Source organism: Lucilia sericata, unplaced genomic scaffold (genome assembly GCF_015586225.1).
Source record: "Lucilia sericata isolate MDLA Ls3-8-SP2 unplaced genomic scaffold, ASM1558622v1 Contig000271F_arrow, whole genome shotgun sequence".
NCBI lineage: Eukaryota > Metazoa > Arthropoda > Insecta > Diptera > Calliphoridae > Lucilia > Lucilia sericata.
In genome coordinates, this window is record NW_023994296.1 from 1 (window position 1) to 20,842 (window position 20,842).

Below are 20,842 nucleotides of genomic sequence, written 5' to 3' on the forward strand. Positions count from 1 at the left end.
GGAAACCATCGTCATCAAAGAAACCAATATCACCCGTATATAACCAATTGTCTTTGTAAGCTTTTTTGTAGGCGTCCTCATTGCGATAGTAACCAAACCAGGTATGGGGTGTAGAGATAATTATTTCACCATGTTCACTGGGTCCCAGAAAATCGCCTTCTTTACTGATGATGCGTACTTGCTTATTGGCGGTTAATTTACCCTCTGATCCCATTTTTTGCTCAAACAGATAACCACCATTAAATGAAAGCATACCCGATAACTCAGACATACCATAGGCCACACCAAAGCCAGGACGTTTATCGTTTACTTTCATTATATCTGTCATTTTTTCCTGTACTATCAATGGCACTTTGGATCCACCCACCACAAATGTATCAATACTAGCCAGAGATTTTTGTATTTTTGCCACATCATCGTACATCACCAGTTCAGCCATATGACTACCATTCGTTATCATATGAGTGATCTGATGACGTTCAACCAACTGTAGAAAGTATTCAGGTGTAAATGGTTTATCAGTAATAATTCTTAAACAGCAATTTATTAAAGAAGCATTTAAGTTCCAAAGTCCAGAAGCCCAATACATGGTACTTAAAGTGCACACTACTGAATCAGATTTAATGTTAAGACTGAAAAATGAGAAAATTAATTAATAAAGATAAAACTTATTAAGGTCACATCTAGGTTAACATACTAAATAGGTTGATTAAGTAACGCCCGATGAGAACAGAGTACACCTTTAGGTGTTCCAGTGGTACCAGATGAGCATAAAATGATGGCAGTATCATCACCTTTTAAGTTAACGCAGGGAAATCTGAAAAATAAGGAAATTTAGAATTGGAATTTTAGTGTTTTTCTGAACCACTCTACTTCAGAATAGATATAAATTGAGACGAGTTTAGAAAGATCAAATTAAATCTTTAGTTTTTCAAGTTTCGGAAAAAAGCTTTAAACTAAAAACATTACTCACTCGAAAGGCTCATTTAAACACTCGGTTTCCGATTTCACTAAACTCAATATACTGGGCACTCCCTTGATTTCACCATTTAATATATAAATTGGAACTTTCAAATTTAAATCCTTACAAACCTTGAAAGTAATTTCGTAATTTTCTACATCACAAAATATAATTTTGGGTGTAGTAACTTTATAGATTAATTGCACATTATCTGGGGAATCAAAAAAGCAAAAAAACTTAAATCAAAACCTTTAATATAAACAAATTTTTCCATTACCTTTATCGAAACCAGGATAAAGAGCATTTACCGGAGTACCACACAAATAGGCAGCCATCATAATCGTTGCTGTATGGGTAGCATTGTGGGCATACATACCCACAACATCGCCTGCTTTAAGGCCCATTTTTAATAAATTTTTACTCAAAGCCGTTACATGCAGAAGAAATTCTTGGGCTGTCATTTGTTCCTGCGTCGAATCATTGATTTGTATAACTTTTAGTGGATTTTTAACCAACTCCAAGTACGTTACTTCACCCAGAGTCATATTTTCATTATATAAATCTTTTTTCTCTGGTCCGGACCAGAGTTTTTTCTGAGGATTGTAATATGTAGCCGTTAAGGGAAACATGACCGTCTCGTTTTGAATATTGAACTTGACTGCTGGAATCTGTTGAACAAATTTTTATTGAAAATCTTTTGAATTATCTGCCTTTATGAATGTACATACATATGTGTTTGTTTTTTATTAGTTTTTTATGCACCCGACAGTTTAACAAGTAGTCAAGTTACCCCTTATAGAGTAGACAAATAGATATTACGTTGACAAGCTATCTAGGGGATCTGGAGGAGTCCAGAGTTCCTAATCTGTATGGATCTAATTTATATATATTGTGTTATACCACTAATGGATTTTCTGCAATTGAAAGAGTACTAAACGGAATATTTATCACATTAATCAGCGGGTAAACAAGCACCACTTGATTTCAACTTTCCTATTGTGCGCTCCAACACCAGAGTCGAATCCACGAACTCTATGTTAAAAGACTATAACACTACAAATCAATTAAACCTTGTTATCTTTGAAATTCCCAAATTAAAATAAAAATCTACTCTCCGTCATCTAGAACTGCTGGGTAAGTTCGAAATGATATAAATGTTTGTTTGCAAAATACTTAGTTAGATTTGTATTCATTTGCGTAGATCAGTTGTTAATGTTATTATTTAATCTGACTTAATATTATTTTTTCTTACATATTAAGAAAATCTTGCATAAATTAGTTAATACACTTAGAGAAATAGACCGATCTAGAAAATGTGTCACAGAACGATTTACATTTGTACAGTTCTAGTTCAATTCTACTTCAGTTCTAGTTCAGTTCTAGTTCAGTTCTAGTTCAGTTCTAGTTCAGTTCTAGTTCAATTCTAGTTCAGTTCTAGTTCAGTTCTAGTTCAGTTCTAGTTCAGTTCTAGTTCAGTTCAAGTTCAATTCAGTTCTATTTCATTTCTAGTTTAATCAATAGTTCAAGCTTTGATCAACATTATGCCGATGGGGAAAAGCTTTCATTGCATGACTTGTATATATACAAACTCTATGCAAGTATAATTTTCTTCCGATAGCATTATCATGAGTTTTTTACGATTAAATAATTTTCGGAAGTTGACTTTATATATCTAAGCTATGACCAATTATGGGTTATTCTGGAAGAAAGTTCGCTGAACATGGGGGAAAAAATTTCACTAAATAATTTGTGTATGTACATGTTCGTATTAAATTTTGTCCCGATATGGCTATATATTATTAATTAATTTTTGGAAGTGTACCTTATATGGGGCTATCAATTATATATCGATCTAGATTTTAGTTGGTAATACAAATTTTAATGATATTAGATTTATATGTGCAAAATTTTGTGGTAATACTAATATCGCAGAAGGAGTTATTAACAATAAAACCATTTTCCTGAAGTGTGTAAATTTGTATGGGAGTTATATAAAATTTGTAACCGATTTTAAGAATTTTGAACCATATTAATACCTTCAGCAATTAGACTTAAGACAATTGTTAGACTCGATTGAACATGATTTGAATGTGATGGAATCAATTATGCGCGATAGATCTTATAAGGTTTTCGCCGATGGCCCCAAAACAAAATATGGTATAGGATAGTATGTGGATTCTAATTAGCACATACTGAAACGGAAGCTGAATAGCCAGGCAGTCCTGAGGACTATAAGTAATATTTACACAACATTGAACATGGTTCCAGAATGGGCCTAGATGGGCATCCCTAAATGAGATGGCGAAACTTTCCGCAATACAACTGTACTTTATTCCAGGTCATCAACTGACACCTGGCAATACCATTGTGTACAGAGACTTCACGTTCCTAAAGTAAATCTATGGAACTTGATTGCAGTGGGGACCGGCCACTTGCCTTTCGGGCTAGAAGACTAAACTTACCCAGTAATGACTACTTCAGGAGCTGTAAGGTCAAGAAAGATGAAGAGTATGTCACTCACTACCCCTGTCAATGCCCTGCCCTAGCCGATGATATATTTAATTTGCTATGTTGACCTAACGGACCTATCTGAGGATGATATATGATATGCCAAAACCAACCTAAAAGTCTTCATCCTTTCTGATTACAGAGATGAAGACACTGTTATGGCGTGGGGCACTAGTTGTGGTACCTTATTAGTGCACAGTGGGGCAGAATGGAAATTTTTTGGAAATAAATCTGGCATTTCTAAACGGCTGATCCGATCGGGATAAAATTTGGCGTGAGCGTAGCCAAGGAGTATTCGAGTTTAAGTTTTGAAGATGAACCCTGCAGATGCCCCAGGGACGGCGCTGTGGCGGCTCAAAGTAGGGTACCTACGACATGTAAAATTTTTAAACTCGTGCCATTTTTTTGTTTTTCACCCAAATACAAAGATTTTTATATTTTGTGAAAGCGCTCGACGAGATCTTGAAAAAACATGCTTGGACATACTACTTATCTCTTATAATATCCGAGTTATAGGCATTTAAAAATTTAGTGATACAAAATTTACCATACCTTGGTCCGCCTTTTTTTGAATACCGGGCGTAATTTTGGACCAAATGGACTCAATTTTTTCTTGTTAGTTAGACAACAAAATTTCCAATAATATACAAAAAATTTCAGATCAATATCGTTTACAGATCCAAAAATATACGTTTTTTAATTGAAAAATTCAAAAAATTTTAGATTTTTGGCGTTTTTTTTGCCAAAAATGTGTCTTAACTCTTTTATTAATAAAATAAAATTTTTATTAAGAACATATAACAATTTTATAGTTTTCTAAAAGGTATCTTTACGCAGAACGCTTTGGCGTAAAAAACTTGTCCTATTTTTTGAAAATGTTGCCACTGCGTCCTTCCGAATATGACCTATTTTTTATCAAAACTTCAACTTTGGGCGACATGTTCTAAAATCCCAAAGCTAGGATCAGAAAACTGAAAGCAGTTTTGGAAACCTCAATATGTTTTCTATTTACTCCAAAAGTATTTTCCCAGCCCTGAAAGAAATGTGGACCCTATGGGCAAAAAAGTAAAAAATCCCATTTTTGGGATTTTCATTCCTATTTTTGGGAATTGCGGGATGCCCTTTGACCTTTTCAATTTTTTTTTTTGCATATTCTTATTTGAAATGACAAATTTAACAAGCGTTGAAAATTTCATTGAGTTTTGTTCATAAATAAAGATTTTGTCATATATTACATATTTGTTTAATTTCTAAAACTATGATTTATATCAAAATTTTAATAGGATCGCAGATAGCTACAACAATTTAGTCCATATTTATCCCTTAATATCATTTCTTAGTTAGATATGGAAGTTCTCGACCCTTTACAAAAAATTTCAAGCCAATATCTCAATTACATTCAAAAATATGTTCATTTAAACCTGTGTCCTTTAATTTCATCTTTTTCATATTTTAGTATTAAGTATGACAGAACATACATTTGGTGTTGAATAAAATATTTGGACAATTTTTAAAAATTATTTAGTTAATTATTTTATTATAATATTGTATATAAAATAAAAAAAATTATAATTTTATTATGAGCCACGCACAACAAAACCTAGATCACCCCACACAAATTACCTTTCCCGCCCACCGAAATATAAAACACAATTTAATACAATATCATTAGTTAGTATAATAGCTTTTTTTATTTGAACTGTTTATCTTAAACATAATACAATTAATTCTTACAACCTACTTATATAGTTAATTCCTAACACTACTTATTTTCTATAAAATAATCTGTCATATCGGTATACATATCCAGAAGGTAATATAAATCCTTTAAATCTTTCTTGTTTTGAGATGATAGAGTTTCATAACAAATCCATCTTTTTCGCATAGTTGAAAGAACAGGATCAGAAGATAGAAGTAAACTATTAAAAATATCTTCATTCTGTGATTGCCTGTAGCATTTTCTTGAGCTGAATAGTTGAACATGCTTAAAATCTCGATTCCTCGCTTCCTGGGCTTCTTCTGTTAACTCTCCAAGTGGAAGAATATTCGATTCAATTATTATTTGACCATGACACAATACTTTGTGTACTGTTGGTGTTAGTTCCCTCCATGGATACAGAGATACAAGTAATTTAGAAATTTCAGATGTGTATTCTCCAAATCGATTTTCATTAATTTTATGTTTACTATTCAGTGCCATTAAAATAGTTTTAACTCTTCGAAGCAACTCCTTGTCGATTCCAGTTATTTTTGAAGTAATTTCAAAATCACGAAAAAACCTTCTCGACATATTACCGTCATTTGTACTACCTCAACTTGAAAGTGGTTTGTCGATGTTTAATCCCATCTGACTTTAAATTCTTCTTGGATTCTGCTTTTTTCCGCAGCTCTCAGTTCTTTCAATTCTTCATTATTTTTTGTTGATTTAGTAGGATAGTTTGTTTTTTTTTTCCTGGATCGCCTTGTATGATGGTAATATATTGTGTCCTTTTTCATGCAGAGCTTTCCTTAATATTTGGTACTTATTTCGACTGAGACCCAGTTCCAACATAAGCGCTATTGCTTCCTCTTCAGTAAAATTTGATTATGATGTTGGAGTTGGTATACTTTCCACAATTCGCTTAAGTCGTTTTGGTGATGCATTAGGAAGAATAGTTGCAATATGTACGACATCCATATGTTGGTTTTCCTTTTTCAGCATTTCGTTAAATGTATCAGCAATTTCCTCATTTGAGATTGAAAAAAGTTTTTGTGTGACCCTCTTTTTTTTACCTTGAACATAAGTCTTCGTATGACTTGCAAGGCGCTCCTATTGATGTGTTGTAAGTTGAGATTTCCGTAGTAGTTTCCATCCAACTACAAAATTTTAATCGAAATTTCTTTTGATTTCCATCCACAGACTTACTTTTTACATCAAAAAGTTTTCAATTTTTGATATGCCTGTTTTGTCTACTTTTCTACTATATGTAGTTTTTATATAATTTGAAATGTCTTCAATTCTTTCTGGCCCTTTTGAAGATATACCCCATAAAACGGAACACAACTCTTCGTACTTTAATGTAATCTTCATTGTAGATTTATTAAATATGGTACTTAAAATCTGAGAAGTTTACTTATATACCAATTCTTGTCATTTCCGATACAGGTATTCCAAAGTAAAAATTACGAATTGTCTACCTATTAACATTTAGGACTATATTACTATAACCTGTAATTCAGTCATTGATATTTCTTATTAGTGAATGAATCGAAATTATCATTACCTGTATATTTTTACCTACATGATCATAAACGAAACAGAACGAAATGATCTGTTGAAAAAATTTAGGTAAAAAATAGTTATAAATTTTTGAAAATTTAAGCATAAGCATTATAAGGATAAGCAAACAAATAGAAAATAGGTAAATATAAGATTTAAATATGTGCTGTCATACTTAATACTAAAATATGAAAAAGATGAAATTAAAGGACACAGGTTTAAATGAACATATTTTTGAATGTAATTGAGATATTGGCTTGAAATTTTTTGTAAAGGGTCGAGAATTTCCATATCTAACTAAAAAATGATATTAAGGGATAAATATGGACTAAATTGTTGTAGCTATCTGCGATCCTATTAAAATTTTGATATAAATCATAGTTTTAGAAATTAAACAAATATGTAATATATGACAAAATCTTTATTTATGAACAAAACTCAATGAAATTTTCAACGCTTGTTAAATTTGTCATTTCAAATAAGAATATGCAAAAAAAAAAAGGTCAAAGGGCATCCCGCAATTCCCAAAAATAGGAATGAAAATCCCAAAAATGGGATTTTTTACTTTTTTGCCCATAGGGTCCACATTTCTTTCAGGGCTGGGAAAATACTTTTGGAGTAAATAGAAAACATATTGAGGTTTCCAAAACTGCTTTCAGTTTTCTGATCCCAGCTTTGGGATTTTAGAACATGTCGCCCAAAGTTGAAGTTTTGATAAAAAATAGGTCATATTCGGAAGGACGTAGTGGCAACATTTTCAAAAAATATGACAAGTTTTTTACGCCAAAGCGTTCTGCGTAAAGATACCTTTTAGAAAACTATAAAATTGTTATATGTTCTTAATAAAAATTTTATTTTATTAATAAAAGAGTTAAGACACATTTTTGGCAAAAAAACGCCAAAAATCTAAAATTTTTTGAATTTTTAAATTAAAAAACTTATATTTTTGGATCTGTAAATGATATTGATCTCAAATTTTTTGTATATTATTGGAAATTTTGTTGTCTAACTAACAAGAAAAAATTGAGTCCATTTGATCCAAAATTACGTCCGGTATTCAAAAAAAGGCGGACCAAGGTATGGTAAATTTTGTATCACTAAATTTTTAAATGCCTATAACTCGGATATTATAAGAGATAAGTAGTATGTCCAAGCATGTTTTTTCAAGATCTCGTCGAGCGCTTTCACAAAATATAATATAATAAATATACAATCTTTGTATTTGGGTGAAAAACAAAGAAATGGCACGAGTTTAAAAATTTTACATGTCGTAGGTACCCTACTTTGAGCCGCCACAGCGCCGTCCCTGGGGCATCTGCAGGGTTCATCTTCAAAACTTAAACTCGAATACTCCTTGGCTACGCTCACGCCAAATTTTATCCCGATCGGATCAGCCGTTTAGAAATGCCAGATTTATTTCCAAAAAATTTCCATTCTGCCCCACTGTGTAGTGGTCTCCAGTTACATGGACCAATACTACTGCGAACCACCGCCAAAAAAAAGGTTTGTGACATAATAAAAAGGGCAAACATTGAAAATTTGCCCATATTTTTAACTTTAACAATGGTATTGATGTAGTAAATACAGGTTCAGAACCTACCATTCTTTGACAAATAGAAGTGAGGTTTTGGACATCACGATAGTTAGTTCTAAACATTTTAACATGATCAGAGTATGGAGGGTTTCAAAAGACTGCTCCATCTATGACCATATGTACATTGACTTTATAATAGAGATCAGGAAAACGAAGACTATTCGTATTCGAAATAGTAAAAGAATGGATTGGGTAAGACAACATGATATCATGTGCAACCTCCTTCAGCAACCACAGAATATCCAAATTTGTCAGATATTGAAAATGCTACCAACGTAATTACAAATGCGTTTGCAGAACAATCTCGAAATCTTAAAGACTTAGGGTCTGTAAGTCAAGACATAGAGTGTCTCGGATTATTCAACGTGGCCAAACGACTAGGTAACAGGTCGAAGTATAAAGCTTCAATGAACAGGATTAAACAACTGTTCAGAAATGTAAAACTCAAATCTTGGAAATATTTCTGTAGCGGCGTGGAAGGATCTTCTAAGACAAGACGCTTGCCTTCAACAATTGAGACAAGTTCTTGCCTCCAAAGATCTAATTCTAATAAAATAAGTACTTATAAAATATTATTGTATAAGTAAATTTTAATATTTTGGCCACTTACTTGGTAATGAATAAATGGTAATAATATTACAATTTCTTCCGATCAAAATATTTAGTACTATTTTATTTAACTAATTATACCTTTATTAAACATTTAATATCTATAAACTAAGTACATATTAATTACAAAATTTATTCACATTTCACATTTGTTTATCCTTAATTTTCAACACAATATCTACAACTTTGGCTCTTTGTACTTTACCCGAACCGGTTTTGGGTATGGCATCTAGAAAGTAAACACCACCCGATAAATGATACATATTGCCCATTTTCTTTTCGACGTGGGAAATAATTTCCTTAGCCGTTAATTTGCGACCAATATCGTCCGCAGTTCTTACCACAGCGCAGGTGATTAAATGTGAAGCCATCAAATCGGGTATACCAAAAACACAGGCCTCCAAGACACCAGCTACTTCCATAACAACGTCTTCAATAAGCGGTGGATAGATTTGAAAATTACGAGCTTTAAAAACATCATTATCACGAGCGCACACATGCAAGAAACCTTCGTCATCAAAGAAACCAATATCGCCGGAATGTAACCAATTATCTATGTAAGCCTTCTTGGAGGCTTCTTCATTGCGGTAGTAACCAAACCATTTGTAAGGTGTTTTGATAATTATTTCACCATGCTCATTGGGTCCCAAAAATTCACCTTTCTTATTGATTATACGTACTTTCTTGTTAGCCGTTAATTTACCCTCAGTACCCAGTTTACGTTCATAGGGAAAATCACTATTAAACGAAAGTATACCTGAAAGTTCCGACATCCCATAGGCTACACCAAAACCAGGACGTTTATCATTTACTTTCAATATATCGGCCAATGATTCCTGTACAGTAAGAAGTACTTTAGCACCACCCAGCGTTAATGTATCTAGACTAGCCAAACATTTTTGTATTTTTGACACATCATCGTACATTATCAATTCAACCATATGATTGCCATTGGTCAGCATATTAGTGATTCGATGACGTTCGATCAGCTGTAGAAAATATTCCGCTGTAAATGATTTATCGGTAATAATTCGCAAACAACAAGTTATTAAAGAAGCATTCATGTTCCAAAGCCCGGAAGCCCAATACATGGTACTAAAAGTACACACCACTGAATCAGATTTTAAATTAAAGCTAGATTTCAAGGAGAATAGTAATTAATAGGGACATTCGTTTTGAAAAGTACAAACTGTTTACATACTGAATTTTTTCATTAAGTAACGCCCTATGAGAACAGAGCACTCCCTTAGGTATACCAGTGGTACCAGATGAACATAAAATGACGGCGGTATCATCGCCCTTTAAGTTAACGCACGGATATCTAAAGAGGGAAAATATGTTAAGTTTGTAGGTGGCCCATTTGTATGGAGAACAAATAAAACCATTATCAGACAAATAAACCATTCTCAGATCCTGGGGTCAAATTTTTATACCTTAAATCACTTTAGTGGGATCGGTATATTGGTTGTGTGTTGATATTTGTAACTGACAAAAATATCCGCTTGGTATTAATATGTTGGATGTAGGGCCGACATTTTTGGGAGTTACCAACATCAGCACAAACGCATAATATCCTCACCACCAGAGTGCTATAAAAATTACTCACACAAAAGGTTCATTCCGAAACTTTATATTCGGTTTCACCAAACTCAATATACTGGACACTCCCTTAACTTCCCCATTCATTATAAATATGGGTGCATTCAACTGTAAATCCTGGTTAACTTTTGCAGCAATTTCATAATTTTCAACATCACAAAATATAATTTTAGGTCTAGTAACTTTATAAATTAGTTCAGCGCTATCTGGAAGAGGATAAAATAGGTCAATATGGATTCATCAAATATAATTTGCACTACCTTTATCGAAACCAGGATATAAAGCATTAACCGGAGTACCACACAAATAGGCGGCCACCATTACCGTTGCTGTATGTGTAGCATTATTGGCATACATACCCACAACATCGCCCACCTTAAGGCCCAATTTCAATAAATTTTTACTCAAAGCCATAACATGATCGAGAAATTCCTCGGCCTTCATTTCTTCATTTGTCGAATCATTGATTTGTATTAGTTTTTGTGGATGTTTAGACAATTCTAGGAATATCACTTCACCCAATGTTATATTTTCATTATATAAATCTTTTTTCACCGGTCCCGACCAGAGTTTTTGTTGAGGATCGTAATAAGTTGCCGTTAAAGGAAGCATGTCTGTTACGTTTCGTCTATTGATTTAGACTGTAGAAATCTATTTGAAAAAAATTTTAAATGAAAGATTTTTCAAACTATTGTTTGCTGCTTTAAGTAATTAAGCTTGTTGAATATAAAACAAATTTCTTAATTACATTTGTTTACAGTATTGTAGATCAGTTGTTATTATATATTTAATCTGAATATTATTATTATTATTTGTTTCGAACTATTATGTGGTTGTGTTGATTATGTTACACACTAAAGTGTCAAATCAGCATCACTTTGGTATACCGATTTCAACGATTATCACCTAGCTCTCTATACATCCGATTATAATCGGGTCTCATTTGACTTTAAACACTAATTTACTTATAAACACTTGTATCATGATTCATGATGAAATTCATTTGAAGAATATATGAGGATCGCCATCCGATCGATCGGCCTATTATTGATTTGAAAACAAAAGTTAGTTCAAAATACCTTCATACTCATCTCATATGTTTTCGAATTTGTTTAGCAAAAAATTGCACTAATGACTCACTGTAAATCACAATTTGTGAAATATATGCATACATTTACTATCAATGATTAATTTACATCACGCATGTGATCATTGCATGTCACCTACAATCGATAAAATCGGCTTAACATAAAATTTGCACTGTAGAATCATGCATTTAGTATTATTAAATCCATAAAGCTTTTTATTGTTTTCTCAAGCTAATTATTAACATGTAAGTTTCCTTATTTTTATACCCAACATCAAAAAACATGGGGATATATTGTTTTTATCATTCCATTTGTAACACATCGAAATATTGGTCCTAGACCAAAAAAGTATATACATATTATGGATCCTTATTCTAAGATGATCGAGTAATGTCCGTCCATCTGTCTGTTGCAAACACGATAGAGGCCGAACGGAAAGAGCTAGAGCGTTAAAATTTTACTCAAATATTTCCTATAGGTATTCCCTATAGGTTTGTTTGGTATTGAAAATGAGCTATCTCAGTCAACTTTTTCACATAGTCTCCATACAAGCGGCTCCCGAAAAATAGCTTTAACAGACATAACTGTTTTAAAAATAAGAGTATAACAATGAAATTAAGGCATATGTTGTAAGTTTCCTAAGAACCAAAATCTATGTACCAAATTAAATGAAAATCGGTCTATAATTGACCCTACACCCATACAAGATCCCCTTACTACTTTAACACTCATTACTGGCTAAAAAAAAACACGAGTATAGCGATGAAATGGTAAGTTTCCTACAAGCCAAAATCTCTGTTCCAAATTTTATGAAGATCGGTTCATATTTGACCTTACCCCCCATATAAGGTCTCCTTCAGAAAACTACTTTAACGCTTATTACTGGCTAAAAACACGAATATAGCGATGAAATGGTAAGTTTCCTACGAGCCAAACTCTCTGTACCAAATTTTATGGGAATCGGTCCATAATTGATCCTACTCCCCATATAAGTTCCCCTTAGAAAATGACTTTAACGCTGATTACTGGAAAAAAATACGAGCATAGCTATGAAATTCGATATAAAGTAGTTTCTTACGAGAAAAAAATCTCTCAAACAAAATTTTTGTGAATCGGTCCATAATTAAGCCTACCCTCCCTATGAGTTTCCCTTCAGAAAATGACTTTAACGCCCATTACTGTATAAAAAATGCGAGAATAGCGATGAAATTCTTACGAGCAAACATCTCTTAAACTAATTTTTTGAGGATCGGTCCATAACTGATCCTACCCCCTATATAAGGTCGCCTTAGAAAATGACTTTAACGCTTATTACTGGCATAAAAGTACGACTATATCACAACTCAAGACAAATAAATTTAAACGATACCAAATCTGTCTACCAAATTTTATGAGGATCGGTCCATAATTGACTTCCCATATAAAGCCCCCCTTCAGAAAATTACATTAATACTAAGTACTGGAATAAAAGTGCGAGTACAGGGATGAAATTCGATATAAACGCTCATGACTGAATTAAAAATACGAGTACAGCGATGAAATTCGAAACAAATAAGTGCTATATGAACCGAAATCTATGTATGCACCAAATTTTATGACAATCGGTGTATAATTGCCCCAACCGTCCATATACATATGTATATTCATTAGAGTGTCCCGAGGAACTGCGATGCGTATTAATGTACTGAACACGAGAAAAATAAAAAATATTTTTTTTTGGAATGGAAATCCCTACCTAAGTAATCTTGAAAAGATTACGGAAAAATAGTCTTAAAATTTTTGTAGAGTATTTTTGGGCCATTCCAAATATCACCCTGATGTTATAGCGGAACATTCTTTTTACGGATGGTGGTTTGATGGTGGGTATATAAGATTCGGCATAGCCGAATAATTTTTTATATGAATTTCAATAAAATTTTTATAAAAATAAAATTTCAGATTAAGAAGAACTTCATTTGGGTTATACTTATCATATAATAATTTTTATGTGAATCTTATACTAAAAAATCTCACTCCCGGCCTCACTTGCTTCCCGTATATCCAGAGTGAATGATTCAGATGTTTTTCTCAATGAACGTGTCAGATAAATTAGACATGTGATGGGTTGAATGATGATCATCATTGAATTTCACTTCCTTGTCAATTTATATTCAGGGTTTACTCTGCTCTTACCAGACTTACCACAGTGTGTTCTCTGTCAGGAAGAACTTGTCTTTGACTTATTTAATGGATTGGTATTTCAATCTACCGATTACGTCTCTAGGTGCTGTTACAGAATAAACAGAGACCACACCATCTGCGTGGTTGTCATCGGAAGTGATGACGCAACGGGGCAGTAATGGTCAGGGATTAGATACATAGTTCGAGTAGTTGATTAAAGTGCTTGTACATGGTCCGATGGAACCACACAAAGGGGTTGTGGTGAAACTACCAGAGAGATATATGGTCATAATGGCAGGTTTTCACCTAAAGCACTATGACTTATACCCTTTTTTCACGAAGGTGAAGGCTACGGTTTTTGATCCTTAATATTTAACTGTGTCAAATACTATTAAGTTTACTTCCGACTCTATTCTAAATTCTTTAAGTGTAAGTTTAAAGTTTGTATATGTAATTATACTTATTACATTGTAATAAGTTTGTCATTCCGTTTGTAATTACAACAATATAATTTTCCAATCATATACAAAGAATATTTATTATGGATCCAAATCAATAGCGGAATCGATTAAGCTATAATCGTCTGTCTGTCCGTCCATTTGTATGTGTGATACCTTGATATCAAAGATTTCAATAATATTATTAGACATGCTTTCGTGAATATTCATATTTAAAATCATTTCATCGGTACAATGAAAATATGTGCAAAATTTCTAAACAATTTATAAATTAAGTAAAAGATAAAAACAAAATTAATAAAAAATTAAAAAATCAATATTTTCTATTAAATAAAAACAAATTTAAATACACTTTCCTAAAGGGTGTATTAAACTCGACACAAACGAATATAGCACACTTATGTACTTGTTTTCCATTTTAAATACTTGAAAGCAATACCGTCCATCATCTTATAGAATAAAGAAAGCCCTACAACGTAATAACGATGACAAGAAATAAATTACGAACGAGATAAGAAAAATGTATAAAATATAAACATTATTTAAATGTTTTATTTTAAGGAGATACACTACCTTAATTTAAATTAAGTTGATGTACGATTATTAATAAACAAATAATCTATTACATGAAGCCACAACTAAAGATTTAAAAGAATGACATCTTTGAAATTTATTTAAGCTGTAAAAATTTTTAAAATAATGTTTGTACAGCACCAAATTTTATTAAATGATTAAATGATAGTTTTAGATATCCTTATAGATAGCGGAGTCGATTTAACCATGAATGTCGAAAAGGTGCCTTTTTGGTACTTTTTCGTTCTACAGAAGGTATCTTTTGAATTTTCTATAATATAGAACCTAGAAACATGAAATTTAGCATGTAGGGCCTTGATTAGGCGAGAACATATAAAAGGGGACTTTTTGGTACTTTTTCGTTCTACAAAAAGTACTTTTACAAATTTCTATAATGTAGAACCTAGAAACATGAACTTAAGCATGAAAAAGCCACATTAAGTGAGAACACATAAAAGGGAACTTCATGGTACTTTTTCGGTCTTCAAAAGGTACTTTTTGAATTTTCTATAATATTGAGTTCAGAAACATGAAATTTAACATGTAGGGTAAGTGAGAACAAGTAAAAGGGGACTTTTTGGTACTTTTTCCTTTTTTAAAGAGTACCTTTTGAATTTTTTTCCAATATTGAACCAAGCAACATAAAATTAAACATTAAGAGCCCAAAGTTAATACAAATCTGGAGGAAACGATTTTTTATACCTTTGTTGTTCTATGACTGGTACACTCTTTGCTTTTTATACACATACGCAGCACCGTGATTGAACGAAAATCAATGAAAGGTGACTTTCTGATATTTAGCAATAATTGTAGGTCATGACTACCTTTTTTAACAAATCATGGTGAAGGGCATATAAGATTCGGCACAGCCGAATATAGAACTCTTAGTTGTTTTTTTAGTAATTTAGTAAAACCGTGGGCATGGTCAATACAACAGTTTTAGTTCTATTTGTTAAATTTAATGCAGATTTTAATAAAATTTTCTTTATGTAGTGATCAAAATATAATTCTTAAAACTCGTAAATCACACAATGAAATGGGCGTGACCAAAATATTGTTGCCCACATTTTTTTGTAGAATAAAAAAGAGTTTTGAAGTCTGTTGCCAGTTAAATGGCTGCACAGTTTTCCATGAAATTATTACAGCGTATTACTGTCTGGAAGAAGCTACAGTCTACTTTTTATTTGCAACTTTCAAGTAGGCGTGGTGTGGTGTCAATCTTACATACAAAATAAGTATTAAAAGTCACATATCTATGAAACTACAACAACCATATGAACATTTGTGGACAAAATGAAAGGTATGACTTTAGTGGGAGTGACTGTGAAAATATGTGGAAATCTGTAAAAATATAACAGTTAGAGTCCTAATTTTTTATCGGAGCCACATTAGTACTGATGCTGAATATTAAATACAAACTGGGAGAACTAGAAATAGGGGGCGTGGCGCCTCCCATATGAATTAAATACAAAAATTCGTATATTTTAAAAACTATTATAGTTGGAATCTTCAAATTTTACACAACAATTTTAACATCCATTTGAACATATGGTCATATAGTCGGACATTCTTATTATGAATAACAAATACCTGAAATATTATAAAATATTTTTAATAATAAATATAAATATTAAAAACTCTTTAATTTAAAAAAATACTGGGCATTATAATCCATAGATATTCCCAGCAAAAACTTTAATTATCATGTAAGGGGTTACAGTCCTAAATTTACTTAGGTTAGGTTAGGTTGATAGGAAGAAATGCACCTAGGCCACTATCGGGCCTGTTGTGCGCTCCTTTTCATGGAAAATTTTTATTGGTAAAAACAAAAAACCTTATATAGTATTTACTAAATGTATTATCTTCCGATGTTCAAGAACTCAGTTTCCTGGACGTAATTCCTAAGAATTTTTCAATCAGTGTTCGTGAGGGATATTATATCCGGAATAATATCACTTCCAAGATATTTGGATCTAATTTCGGCGAAAGCCAAGTGTTTCACTATCCTCTCTACATGCTCTACATTCGTCTGAATCCGCACGTCCAAGTTTGTATAGGTGTGCCCGAAATCCTGTGTGTCCACTCAGAATACGTACCATCGTACTAACCTCACACTTGTTCATTTTGAGGAGGCATCTCGTCCTGCTCTCGTTAGGGTCACCCCACAGGATCTTTGTGGTTCTACCACGGTTTCATTATTCCAAGAGGGTTTCTCTCACCCATAATTTTAATTCTACCCTTGTTGCGTCAAATGGTTTTGTGTTCCTCCTTGAATTCCCTTTCCTATAAAGCTATTACATTCGCCTCCAATACGCTTCATTTATGGTACCAGGTGGGAAGTGAGAGTCCATTAGGAGTTTCATTGTCTCTTCCATATCCTCCAGCCTCCTGCCCGTGTCATTAATCATAGATTCCGGTTGGTCATGAGTTTTGGAAAGGAATTTTTTATTATCGATACGTCATTTACGCTATCTACCTGTTCACATAAATGTTTCCAGGAGTCTCGTTTGGCTTTTCGAACGATTTTTATTCCAATTTTACCAAACCAATTTTACTACGATACTCATCCCAGTATACTGCGGTATTTTTAGGCCGTGCCCAGTTAAATAGTTCGCGAAGAGTTTTTCCAAGGTTCCGTATCTCCTCTGTTACACAAGGTTACTTACACAATAGAATTTTAAGTGATTATTTTAACACGTTGATGTCATTGGAGGCAAGTGTTTACCACAAACGATTACAATCATTGTAAATCGAATGAAAAAACGTATACAGCTTTTATATCTTCTTTGGCAAGATGACTAATGAATTAGAAAGTATTTATATAATACATTATTAGTAAGTCCTTATTAGACTACTTCTACGTAATCCAGATGATATGTAGTAGTCAATGAAAAGTATGCTTTTAGGTAGGTAATTACAATTGATAGCTATTACCCAGTTTTTGCCGGGATATTATTCCTACATTCAACAATTAATTGATCTATCATATAGGTATCAATACTTTCAAATTGAAAAAAATACAAAACATTATATTATCTACGACAATATCAGTCATACTTGTGTCTTACAAATAATTATACAATCTATAAGATACAATTCATTATGATGTGATTGTTGCAGCAGCAACAATCTTCTCACATGCCTCTACATTACGAAAACTATTAATAATTGTACGCTACCTACAGTTATTTATTAAATAAACTACAAACATACATTTAAATCTATGAAATTCGTTCGTAAATTTGATTAATTGTTTTACATTAAATTTTACTCAACGTACTCGTACGAATAATTAATTTAAGTGTAAGTTTGCGGCAGTTGCAAGAGCATTACTTGCAAGTACTTTATTGTATGAAAGGAATTATATTTATTTTTGTACAATTAAAATTTATTAAATAAATATTTATACAACTGAACGCTTTTTATATAGCAGCGAATTAATAGTGTTTGTATATTTATATGAAGAATGACTAATGCTGGAATAAATATTTATATGAAAATCTGAAACTGTATCTATCTATATACATATGTATCTATGTTGTATGTGTGTTATTTAGATGGTAGTTTGAAGGCAAATTAATTTATTTCAAATGACATTTACTACAATAATCGTAAAGTAAAACAAACAAACATATCGTTTTAAATAACCAGCCACAAATAAATGCCTGATTTTGGAGGGAAACGGAAAAAAATACACGCCACCACACAAACAAATGACTGAGAAAAAAATGTGTAGAAAAAGATATGTGACAACCTATTAATGGTCGCAAGTATGCAATTTAATGTAATTTCGATTTTCTCAAAAGTTTGTTGTTTTTTGTATTTTGTAGATATTGCACAGTGGTTGTTTGTTTGATGATTTATGTATTTGAATCCCGACAGAATAACATTTAAAACAATCAAGAACTACTGTGTTAAACAGAACAAGTAAAAAACCGGGAAAGCATTTGAGTTGTTTTATACCTTAATTCCGAAATAGGTGGCGTGTAATAATGTCCAGTGACATAATGTCCATGGAAGGTATGTCACACCAGAAAGTGTCATAGAGTCCATGGACGTTATGTCAATTCTTAAAAGTGTCATAACGTCCATGAACATTGTGACACTTCTAAAACAAATATGTATTGGAAATTTTGTTTAGAATTTAGTAAAGGGACACTCTTATCCAGAATAGAATTGTTCCGAAATTTGATGAATGTTGCGTTTTGGATTCCTTTAAAAAAGTGTCCTGGATAGCCGGACTTCGGCCGGCCGCAGGGGTTTTAAACTCTGGGGTATTTCGAATACCGGCTTCGCTAAATTAGGCTTTGTTTGATAAATGGACTCTTTGAAATCCATGGACTTTATGTCATTATGCTCATAGATATTGTGGACACTATGACTCAATTTAGTGTGTCATAACGTCCATGGACATTATGTCACTGGAAATTATGACACGCCACTTCCGAAATATTTCAAAAACTTGTTGACAAGAAAAGTGATTTTCTGAAAGAGGTGTTATATGGGGGCAAGGGAATTCCTTAGTCTGGAAGGAACTATAGGTTACTTTTTATATTATGTATGGGCGTGGCACTTTAAAATTCCCATATCTCAAAAACTGCAGCTTTCAGTATGTTCCTGTACGTCTGGAAGGAATTATGAAATACTTTTTATTTCAAAATTTTAAGTGGACGAGGTGCCACGCCCACGAAACAGGTATCAAAAGTCGCATATTTCAAAAACTATAACAGCTAAAGCCCTCAAATCTTAAATTAGAATATCTGAGAAAATATAAGAGTTAGAGTTCTCAAAATTTGTCGGAACCACTTTAAGGTCAATATCTGTATTTAAGGCAAAAAATGGGCGGAATATCAATAGGAGGCGTGTACACCCCATATAAATTGAATACTTAAATTCGTTTATCGGACAAACTATTAGAGCAATAATCTTGAAATTTTGCATGAAGAACTTTAATATCCACGTGAAAATGTGGGCGGAAAATGGGTGGACTTTCATTAGGGTAAAGAAAGTCCACCCATTTTCCGCCCACATTTTCACGTGGATATTAAAGTTCTTCAAAATTTGAGGATTTTAGCTCTAATAGTTTGACAGATATAAGAATTTTGTATTTAATTCTATTAGACTACTATTAGAGCTAATTAGAGCTAAAATCCTCAAATTTTGCAGGAACAACTTTGGCATCCATGATTACATTTAGGAAATAAATTGGGGGGCTATGTAGCTCCCATATAAAATTAAACAAGTAGAGAAGTATAGTCGGGCATGGCCGACCATATAATACCCTACACCACTAATTAGAGCTAAAATCCTCAAATTTTGCAGGAACAACTTTGGCATCCATGATTACATTTAGGAAATAAATTGGGGGGCTATGTAGCTCCCATATAAAATTAAACAAGTAGAGAAGTATAGTCAGGCATGGCCGACCATATAATACCCTACACCACAAGTATATTTTAAAAAAATTTATTTTTCATAAAGAAACTTTTATGTTGAATTTTATCTTAATTCCAAAGTATTTAAGCAATTTATTGATAAAAAAAAAACTAATTTTCTGAATATAAATATATAATTATATAGGAGCATAGGTCAAACTTGGGCCGATACTCATTCAATTTGGGAAAAGGATATATTTTTAAATAACAGTTAGTTATGTTGAGTTTCATTGCGATACAAATGGTTACAAGTCAATTTTAGACGTTTAAGACATTTTTTGAAGGGGGGTTTGTATGGGGGCTAGGTTCAAATAAGGACCGATCATTACGAAAATCTGCAGTGTCATTTATACTTATATAAAACATACTTGTGCCAATTTTTAGAGAGATAATAGCATATTTGACGTAATTATGGCATAAAAAGCCCAAATCGGGAGGTACGGTTGTATGGGGGCTAGGTGAAATAATGGATCGTCCCTGTGCCAAAAAACATGTTTGGTCCAAATTTCATCAAATTATCTATCACCATAGTGGTGTAGGGTATAAAAAAGTATATATAGATAATCATACATCTGGAAAATTTTAGAGCCAGAATCCT

General features: G+C 32.5%; 2 protein-coding genes across 2 annotated transcripts; both read right to left on the bottom strand.

The window, feature by feature from the left end:
• Positions 1-6: 6 nt before the first annotated feature.
• LOC119603056 (4-coumarate--CoA ligase-like 7) lies at positions 7-1,590 on the bottom strand (the record flags this gene model as incomplete). The annotated part of the gene is made up of 4 exons (XM_037954919.1): positions 1,239-1,590; positions 974-1,172; positions 698-817; positions 7-632 (listed from the first exon to the last, which is right to left on the bottom strand). Coding segments are annotated over exons 1-4 (1,297 nt in total), but the record flags the coding sequence as incomplete, so codon positions are not given.
• Positions 1,591-8,968: 7,378 nt separating this feature from the next.
• On the bottom strand, positions 8,969-11,188 carry LOC119603055 (luciferin 4-monooxygenase-like). The gene is made up of 4 exons (XM_037954918.1): positions 10,791-11,188; positions 10,538-10,736; positions 10,133-10,252; positions 8,969-10,065 (listed from the first exon to the last, which is right to left on the bottom strand). The coding sequence occupies exons 1-4, from the start codon at positions 11,140-11,142 to the stop codon at positions 9,075-9,077; spliced, it is 1,662 nt and encodes a 553-aa protein (XP_037810846.1). The 5' UTR covers positions 11,143-11,188; the 3' UTR covers positions 8,969-9,074.
• Between the last annotated feature and the right edge of the window lie 9,654 nt (positions 11,189-20,842).